The sequence below is a fragment of the Colobus angolensis genome, unplaced genomic scaffold (genome assembly GCF_000951035.1).
Source record: "Colobus angolensis palliatus isolate OR3802 unplaced genomic scaffold, Cang.pa_1.0 Scaffold372, whole genome shotgun sequence".
NCBI lineage: Eukaryota > Metazoa > Chordata > Mammalia > Primates > Cercopithecidae > Colobus > Colobus angolensis.
In genome coordinates, this window is record NW_012117066.1 from 1,308,677 (window position 1) to 1,318,624 (window position 9,948).

General features: G+C 44.1%; 1 protein-coding gene across 1 annotated transcript in view; it reads right to left on the reverse strand.

Annotated features, from left to right (window-relative positions):
- Positions 1-4,344: 4,344 nt before the first annotated feature.
- The window catches only part of PARP6 (poly (ADP-ribose) polymerase family, member 6), a 31,768-nt gene continuing 26,164 nt past the window's right edge, over positions 4,345-9,948 (reverse strand). Inside the window, exons 21-24 of the mRNA XM_011953820.1 lie at positions 5,770-5,849; positions 5,322-5,385; positions 5,066-5,150; positions 4,345-4,720 (exon numbers count right to left, since the gene is read on the reverse strand). Coding sequence (XP_011809210.1) covers positions 4,618-4,720; positions 5,066-5,150; positions 5,322-5,385; positions 5,770-5,849 — 332 coding nt within the window. The 3' untranslated portion in view covers positions 4,345-4,617. The remainder of the gene's footprint in view (positions 4,721-5,065; positions 5,151-5,321; positions 5,386-5,769; positions 5,850-9,948) is intronic.

Here is a 9,948-nt window from a genome sequence, read left to right on the forward strand (position 1 = left end):
ACCACCACGCCCGGCTAAATTTTTTTTTGTATTTTTAGTAGAGATAGGGTTTCACTGTGTTAGCCAGGATGGTCTCAATCTCCTGACCTCGTGATCCACCCACCTTGGCCTCTCAAAGTGCTGGGATTACAGGCGTGAGCCACCGTGCCCGGCCAGCAAAATAATTTTTAACTTATAGTGGCATCTCTGGCTCACTGTGAGAGGAGGAGAGGTCTGATGCATTTGTGACAAGTCCTGTGCTCCATAGGAGCCAATGAATCTTCAAATGAACTGCAGCCTACCTTATTCCCACTTCTCCTGGGGGAGGAGGGCTCTAAGAGGAATTACATGACCCACAGAGCTTCCTCTACACCACTCCTGAATTGGTCCCAGAAGTTGTGGCATCCCTCAAACGTCCATCTCAGAATCCATCCTTGAGAAGCCGGTTAAGAAACTCAGTAATGACTCAGCACCAGACTCTTCTCCCCTCTGCCCACCAGCCAGAATGAAAGGCAGAATCGGGCAGGCTCCGCCCCAATGGATGGCCACATCCTCACCACAAACTGAGTCATGGTCACACCCTGCCTGATGGAAAATTACCAGGAGGAGGGAAACAGAAGGTTAAACTCCAGGGGTTTGTAATTTCTCAACCTAAAAATCAGATAAATGTTTGAGGTGACAGATATCCCACTTACCCTGATGTGATTTGTGCATTCCATACCTGTATCAAAATAACTCAAGTAACCCATAAATATATATACCTATTTATGTACCCACAAAAATAAAAAATAAAAATAGCCATCTACTCTGTACCTGGAACTAATGAAGAAAATAGTTCTTTTCCTGACCCTAGTCCTAACCAAGCATGTCCAGATCTATGAAGTGAGACTGCTTGAGCTGAGGACTATGTGAAAGGTAGGCCCCTGTCAACCTGTATTTATGGTATTTGCAATAGGCTTGGCCCTGTGAAGGATAATGCCTTGTTGCTCACACCTGGGTTTCACAGGCTCCAGCTTCCCCACCTCCAGAAGAACCAGGCCTGGGCAGAGAAAAGGGGCAACTTTACCTCAATTCCCCCTCCAGGCTGTGGGAGGATTCCTCTCCAGAAAACTCAGGGTCCCACCCAAGTTTCCCTACAATGAAGGCATTCTTGTATTTCTGGGATAATTATATTTGTTTTACCTCATATACGTTAGGATATTATCATCTGTGGCTTCTAAACTTCTTAGATCAAAAAAGTCCTATTGCTTTTCTGTGGTACTATGAAATGATGTATTTAATTTTATTACAATTTATTGGCATAAAAAGATTATTATACTGATGCTTTTTTTTTTTTTTAAGTGACACCCATAGGCTAGCTCAGCTATTTGAGTTTTTCTGGTAATATACACCATCTGTTCCTTCTCATTCCATCATTTGCTAGTACTGCTATATTGGATGTCAGTGATACAGAGAAACTGTAAGAAATGTTTACAACTGAGAAAAATGTATTAACAATCCTTGAAATTGAACAGAAATGTTGTTATACCATTTGAGTAGCCACACACCAAAGTTCAGTTGCTGGAACATCAGTGAGAACACCTGGAGAAGGTCTAGGATAACAAAGTGGTTAAAAGAACTCAGGTTCTGGAGTTGGGCAGATCTAGTTAAAAACAGCACTGGTTGCACACGGTAGCTCATGCCTGTAATACCAGCACTTTTGAGAGGACTGCTTGAGGTTAGAGGTTCAAGACCAGTCTGGGCAACATAGCAAGATCCCATTTCTACAAAAATTTTTTAAAAATTAGCCAGGCATGGTGGCACATGCCTGTAGTAATTGTTACTTGACAGGCTGAGGCAGGAGGATCACTTGAATTCAGGAGTTCAAAGTTACATGAGCTATGATCACACCACTGCACTCCAGCCTGGGTGAGACTGAGACCAAGTCTCATAAAAAACCAAAAAGCAAAACTTAACATTGCCACTAACCAGCTGTGAGGCCTTAGATACATTATTTAAGATCTCTAAAGAAAACCTATCTTCCAGCTTTGTGGTCAGGATTAAATGAAAAAATATTTGTAAAATTTGAACACGTTACAGCATAGAACCAGAACAGCAGTCTGGAGTCAGGCTGCCTGTCACTAGCTGTGGAACATAAGTTACTTATGCTCTGTGTCTCTGCTTTCTCATCTACAAAATAGGAATAATCACACCTACTTCATAGGCTTGTTCTGAGAATTACGAGTCAATGTATGTAGAAAACTTACAATACTGGCTAGGCGCGGTGGCTCACCCCTGTAATCCCAGCACTTTGGGAGGCCAAGGCGGGTGGATCACCTAAGGTCAGGAGTTCGAGACCAGCCTGACCAACATGGTGAAACCCCGTCTCTACCAAAAATACAAAAAATTAGCTGGACGTGGTGGTGCACTTCTGTAATTCCGGTTACTCAGGAGGCTAAGGAAGGAGAATCACTTGAACTGGGGAGGCGGAGGTTGTAATGAGCTGAGATGGCACCACTGCACTCCAGCCTGGACAAAAAGAGTGAAGCTCCGTCTCCAAAATAAGAAAACTTTTAATACCGAGCACACAGTAAGTAATCCAAAGTGTTAACAAATTATTCAAGTGCTTAGCATAATGTCAGCACCTTCTTAGTAAAAACTAAAGAAAATGTCAGCTATCTCTAATACTACAGAGATGGGCACAAAGTCCTCTCAGGAGGCAAGTATTTCAGTTAGAGTGGGCTCAGTGATGAGGTCATTTACTTGGTGAAGAGGTTATTTCCTAGACCTGAAATCAGAACAGAAGAGGGCTTAGGAGACTTGTAAATTAGAACGTATTAGTGTTGATCAAGAATGAGCAAAGTTTAAGAAACAGCTTCTAGAGGGATGGACCTTAAGAATGGTACTTGCATGTTAAAGCAGGTCAGAACTAAAAACCAGGGTAAGGTACCCAGGCAAGAAGGTACCTCTAAAGTATGGTGAAGGTAATGAAAGACAACAGGTAGTCTAGAGTGGGCTTTGTAAATTAAGCTATAACAGATTAAGAAAACCCTACCCTTGAAATGCCAGGCTTATTTAGTGCTTTTTGTATTCTCTGTGCTTATATTCCTGTTTTTCTTTTCTTTTTTTGGTTTTGAGACAGAGTCTTGCTCTGTCACCCAGGCTGCAGGGCAGTGGAGTGATCTCTGCTCACTGCAAGCTCTGCCTCCCAGGTTCAGGCCATTCTCCTGCCTCAGCCTCCTGAGTAGCTGGAGGCTGGACCATCACACCCAGCTAACTTTTGTATTTTTAGTAGAGATGGGGTTTCACATTTTATAGTTAGCCAGGATGATCTCGATCTCCTGACCTCGTGATCCACCCTCCTCGGCCTCCCAAAGTGCTGGGATTACAGACGTGAGCCACCATGCCCGATCGTTTTTCTTCATTAGTATTTCATAAAGTCTGTAATCCCAGCACTTTGAGAGGCCGACAGAGGCGGATGGCTTGAGCCCAGGAGTTGGAGACCAGCCTGGGCAACATGGTGAAATGCCATCTCTCCAAAGAGTACGGAAATTATCCATGCGTGGTGGCACTTGCCTGTGGTCCCAGCTACTTGGGAGGCTGAGGTGGGAGGATCACCTGAGCTTGGGAGGTCAAGGCAACAGAGTAAGACCGTGTCTCAAAAAAAAAAAAAAAAAAAAAATTTCATAAAATATTTGGAAATGTCCGACTCAGCCATCTATGCTTAAGGATTTGGGGTACATGAAGCACAGCCTGAAAAGGCCAGCAAAAAGCTGAAATGGGAATTTCAACAGGGAGAAGAAAAAATTCACTAAAACAATGAGGTTTCCTAGAAAGAGCTGCCTTCCTTTACCACCTTGCTAACCTTGGTGAAATTGGGTTGTTTCATTAAGTGAAGCTGCATTCTCTTAGGATGTCTTTATAGATTTCGACAGAGCGATAAACCCCACTTCCTGCTCCCACCAGTTCTCCCCTAACCTACTTACCCCAAAGAAATAGGTCGGAGCAGAAAGAGAGTAGGGGCTCAGTTCCTGAGATACAGAGCAAGTGAGACTGGGCAGGTTTGTGCAGAAAGCAATAGGCCCTAAAGGCAGTAAGTCTTAGCTGCTCTGGCCTCAATGGCCCTTTTAAATTTTGACTAATAGTCCTTATCAGTATTCCATATTCTTGGTTTGTTTCATCTGCACAACTGATAAGTTTCCCTTTAATCCACTGATCAAAAAGCTGACAGATCTGTAGTATACTACAATAAATGGACACAACTTTGATACCATGCAACATAAACAGTCCCAACCCACAGCATATTCCATTCTCCCCACCCCCCTGCCCCTTGTGAGGGCTTGGGGCAGGTGCTGCTCCAAGGCTAGTCAGACCACAGTGATCGTATCCAGTCCACAGCACCTTCCATTTTATTGTTTTATTTACAAACAGGGTGAAGTCAAAGGGAAAGTCAGGGGTTGGAGCCAGTCTGGGCCATCCAAATGTGGAGTAGTTCTTGGTCAAGCTCCACCACGAAGGCCACCTCTTACATATCCTTTTCCTGCCCCTTGGTAATGGCCCCTTGATTCCTCAGGGCAGCCTCAGTTGCTGTACCTGAACACTTTTATAAGGGCAGATGGATCCTGGGGTAACAGGGGTGGTACGAGGGCTGGGGCCCCCTCAGTTTGTGTAAACCTGAGTTCCGATCACACGCATGATTTCCTTCTGTATCTTGGGGTCCTGAGTATTAATGTTGGCATCGCCCACCTGACCATCCTCATATCTGCCAAAGATAGGGCAAGTGTGAGCATAAGAGGGAGAACAATACCAGAATAACATCAATCAGTGGAACTGTATTTGAAGGTATGGCCATCCCATCCCAGAAGTCAAAGCCCTTTCTCACTACTCTTCATAGTGGAAGAGATTCAGCTTATCTGGTTTCCTCTAGATAGATCCCAACAATCTATACCCATTCCCATCCTCCAATGGTAAAGTCCCAGTGCCAGCTCCACTCAGGTAGCCAAGGACTTGTCTCAAATAACAGAAATACACTTTTCCTAGTAGCCACACACCATTACACCCCCAACCTCACTCCTCGAGTAATCCCCAGAGTCCCTCTGAGACTTACACAAAGAAGAACCTTGTGCAGACATGGTCGGATACAGGGCACACCCAGATGTTCCCATGCTTCTGGAGGTCCTTAGATGTAATCACTGGGAGAAAGAGGGCCAGAAATCATAGATACAATGCTTAAGGCATGGAGTCCAGGCAAGAGAAGGAAGCCATACCATTTTAACATCACTCTTGGCCAGATCACGTGCCAAAATTACATCAGAAACAAAGGTTAGAGACCCAGAAAAACAGGACATGGGCAAGCTACCTACCTTCACAAAGTGCTATACAGTTTAGATTCCGACTCTGCAGGAACCTTGACTGAATGGATCGGGTCTGGAAGAGAAGGAGGCAAAGGAGACCAGAGCCAGGGTACAGCTTTCCCTAGAGAGGCTGGTTAGCTGATGACTGGAAGTGGGGATCAGAGATATCCTGGGCTCCCAGCAACCCCCGCCAAAATTCTGCTTTCCCATAATCAGTCTGGATAGGGTGACAGCTTCCATCTTTACATTTTCATCTAAACTCAGCCTCTGCTTTTATACTCATGGCTTCGGCTACATGTGACTCCAGACGTGTGTTCACTTTAGAACATACCTGATTCCTTTAAATGATCTTCAAATCACTCCCCAACCCATTCTCACCCCACTGTTTCCCTGTCCAGCTCTGGAGCCTAAATTAGCCCCAGGGAAAGGTCCTGCCTCATTAGAACAGTTCCAATACCTGGGGGATGGTATTCATCCTGTTATATCTCTGGACCAGCTCATCCTTGGAGGGCATCCTGTGCTGTCCTTTTCCCATTCCTGTCACAGAACAATATACCCAGTTCATTTATCAAAAATTTACGAAAGGGCCTACTACGTCCCAGCACTGAGCTAGATGCTCATCAAAACAGCAGAAAATAAAACAAACAAGATATTTTCCCCCACAGAATTTAGTCTGCTGGAAATTACAGGCAAGAACAAGTAATTACAACACGGTATGGTAAGGGGCTGTGATGCAGATTATAGAGCATGGTGTGAGCCCAGAGGAGGGCAACTAGCCTAGCCTAAGGGTTTAAAGAAGTCATGTGGTGGCAGCTAGACTGAGAACTGCAGGATCAGGAAGAGTTAATTAAATAAACAGGGAGGAAGTGTCTGGGCAGAAGTAACAGGATACAGAAGGTCTGAAGGAAAAATAAGATAGTGCATGTCAGTCGCATAAAGAATAGTCAATTGCAGAGGAGTGGTGAGAAATGATGTAGAAGAGGCAACCTAGGATCAGATCAAGCAGGCTTTGCAGGCCATGTTAAGGCAACTAAAGTCTCTCCTCAGAACATTAGGGAACCACTAAAGATAGGGGAGTAGCACATGAAATCATCCAGGAATGAGGGGCCCAGGAGAGTGGGACATCAATACCTTGGTGTCAAGTGCCTGGATGAGTGAAATTAATGGAAAGGAAGCGAGCAGAGCAAGTCAGATTTGCTCTAGTCTCAAAGTTACATTAAAAATCTGACCAGTCATTCAAGAGAAAAGGACTCATCAGCAGTTAAGTGATGAAAAATTTTGTACAGGAAATCACAATGGCAACTACCTTGAAGAATCTTACTTCAAAAAGTTTTCCTAGGCTTCAGAAAGAAGTGCCCATTTCTTCTAGTTTCCATATTATCTAAATCCATAAACTCTCTACCTTCCTTACCCCTATTTATAACATTTATAGACTCAACTTCGACTTTTCTTATTTAGATATGAAAATGTGCTTGTGTGCTCCCACTCCTCACTTTTTTTGGTTTGAGGATAGGATGTTAAGTCTCTGTACTCAGCTTTATCATAGGCCCAATCTTACCACAGATAGGGATAAAAATGTGTATGCATGTGTGGACATAGGTGCCTGTGTGTGTGTCCACCAGGGAGAGAGATGAAGATGGAGATGATGCTATCATTATAGGTCATAAGCACTCTGATCACTCTACCCTGGAACTTTCTATTATTATTAATTCTACTCTGATTAGTTCTTGGTTTTCTGACACCCATGGTGTAGAAATAGAGTGACAGCTGTTGAACTGACATTCTTCACTGCTCAGGCTGTCAATTCATCATGCATTCACATTCAAGTCTCAGGACAGATTTAGGTAGGGCCAGAACAAAACTCAGGACACCAAGAGCCTCAAGGCTTAAATTACCAATTTCTTCCTTTTACAGGACAGATACTCATAACCCCTTTGTTTTCACCTTCCCCATTAGCCTTAACTAGATTCAGCTCTCCATCCAAATGACCTTCTCTCAAATTGGGTATGTCAGTGACAAGAAGTAAAATTCCCATTCAGGTTATACTCCAGAGGAGGCAGATAAGAAGATAATAAAGAATAATCTGATTCCTCTGGAAGGTCTTTTTTTTTTTTTTTTTTTTTGAGACGGAGTCTCGCTCTGTCGCCCGGGCTGGAGTGCAGTGGCCGGATCTCAGCTCACTGCAAGCTCCGCCTCCCGGGTTCATGCCATTCTCCTGCCTCAGCCTCCCGAGTAGCTGGGACTACAGGCGCCTGCCACCTCGCCCGGCTAGTTTTTTGTATTTTTTAGTAGAGACGGGGTTTCACCGTGTTAGCCAGGATGGTCTCGATCTCCTGACCTCGTGATCCGCCCGTCTCAGCCTCCCAAAGTGCTGGGAATACAGACTTGAGCCACCGCGCCCAGCCGGAAGGTCTTAAAGATGGCCCTTATGATAGAACCCAAATCTTGTCCCACCTCAATCCTGTTGTACACTGTCCTTTCCATACCGATCCAATGATTATCCATTTCCTGAGCCCAGACCCTGAGATCATGGTGGCTAGAATAATCCCTAGATGTTTTGTGTCCAGATTATGCACTTATCAGAAGTCCCTAAACAAGACTAAACAAACAGATGGAGTATATCACCTCCTTTTTCACTGTCCCCTATTTCAACCTCAACTTTATAGCCAAGTCACTGGAACCTCTACTAGATATATGAACACTATTTACACCAACCCCCACTTCCAGAGGGCACCCAATGCCATTAGACTAAAGATAGTGCGAGAAAGAAAAAACAGAAAACCAGAGCAGAATAGCACAGAAGAAAACATACAAGACAGCTGGTCAAATGCTGGATATTTCAAGCAAGGCCTACTCTTTCAGTCTAAAATAATGTATCAGTCCATTTTCACACTGCTGATAAAGACATACCCAGGACTTGCTAATTTATATAGAAAAAAGGGTTTAATGGACTTACAGTTCCACATGGCTCGGGAGACCTCACAATCATGGTGGAAGGCAAGGAGGAGTAAGTCACATCTTAAATGGATGGTGGCAGCCAAAGAGAGAGCTTGTGCGGCAAAACTCCCCCTTATAGAACTATCAGATCTCATGAGAGTTATTCACTATTACAAGAACAGCACTGGAAAGACCTGCCCCCATGGGCCGGGCGCGGTGGCTCACGCCTGTAATCCCAGCACTTCGGGAGGCCAAGGCAGGCAGATCATGAGGTCAGGAAATCGAGACCATCCTGGCTAGCACAGTGAAACCCTGTCTCTACTAAAAATACAAAAAAAATCAGCCAGGCGTGATGGTGGCCACCTGTAGTCCCAGCTACTCGGGAGCCTGAGGCAGGAGAATGGCATGAACCCGGGAGGTGGAGCTTGCAGTGAGCTGAGACTACGCCACTGCACTCCAGCCTGGGCGACAGAGTGAGACTCCATCTAAAAAAAAAAACCTGCCCCCATGATTCAATTACCTCCCACTGGGTCCCTTCCACAACACATGGGAATTCAAGATGAGATCTGGGTGGAGACATAACCAAACCGTATCATATAGTGATAACAACAATGGCCTAGAAATTAGGAGACCTGGATTGCAGCCCTATCTCTGCTACTCATAGCTACGTAACCATGAAAAAAATCATTTAATTTTTCTGTATATCAGCTTTCTTATCTGTAAAGTAATAAGGGATTAAATTATATGATCTATAACTCCGATAGTAAAATTCTGTTGTATTTTGTATCTATAATCAATTACCCTTTGAGAGAGGGAGATGAAAGGTGTCTATGATATCTTTATGTAATCGGTTAAGTGATGAAGAAAGACAAGAGGTCAACAGAGATTTCTGACTTCATCTGGTAACTAAAGGTATTCAGGCACTTGATAGTAAACAAAGGTCAGGGGGAGAAAAGAGAAAGAAAGGGAGGGGATAGGGAGAAAACAGGAAAGAATCTCAGTGGGCACCAAGAACCATGAGAATCTCACTACTCAGAAAGACAAAAGAACTTAATCAGAAGGATGCTTAGGCTAAGAAAAAGATAAAAAGTGAAGAATCTAGACAAATCAAAAAGACTATCCCAACCCTAACTCCACTTTGGATGCCAGGCACACAGAGTAAGATTCACTCACATATTCAATAAATGTGTTGGTCACTTGCCTTGTGTGGATTAATCATAATCTTTGCTTCATGACACATTATTGTTTTGTTTTGTTTTTTTGAGATGGAGTCTTGCTCTGTCGCCCAGGCTGGAGTGCAGTGGCACAATCTCAGCTCACTGCAACCTCTGCCTCCCGGGTTCAAGTGATTCTTCTGCCTCAGCCTTCCAAGTAGCTTGGACTACAGGTGTGTGCCACCACGCCCAGCTAATTTTTGTATTTTTAGTAGAGACAGGGTTTCACCATGTTGGTCAGGCTGGTCTCGAACTCCTGACCTCATGATCTGCCCGCCTTGGCCTCCCAAAGTGCTGGGATTACAGGGGTGAGCCACCATGCCCGGCCTCATTATTATTTTTTAATAAGACAATGAATACCCAGAGACCGAAGAAAAGAACTAAATTCTAAATCTAAAACATTACCAGTGACCTACATCTAACTATCTGCCTCCCTTTGGAGGTAATTACTATCCTGCAATTTGAGTTATTATTTTGTTTTTTTT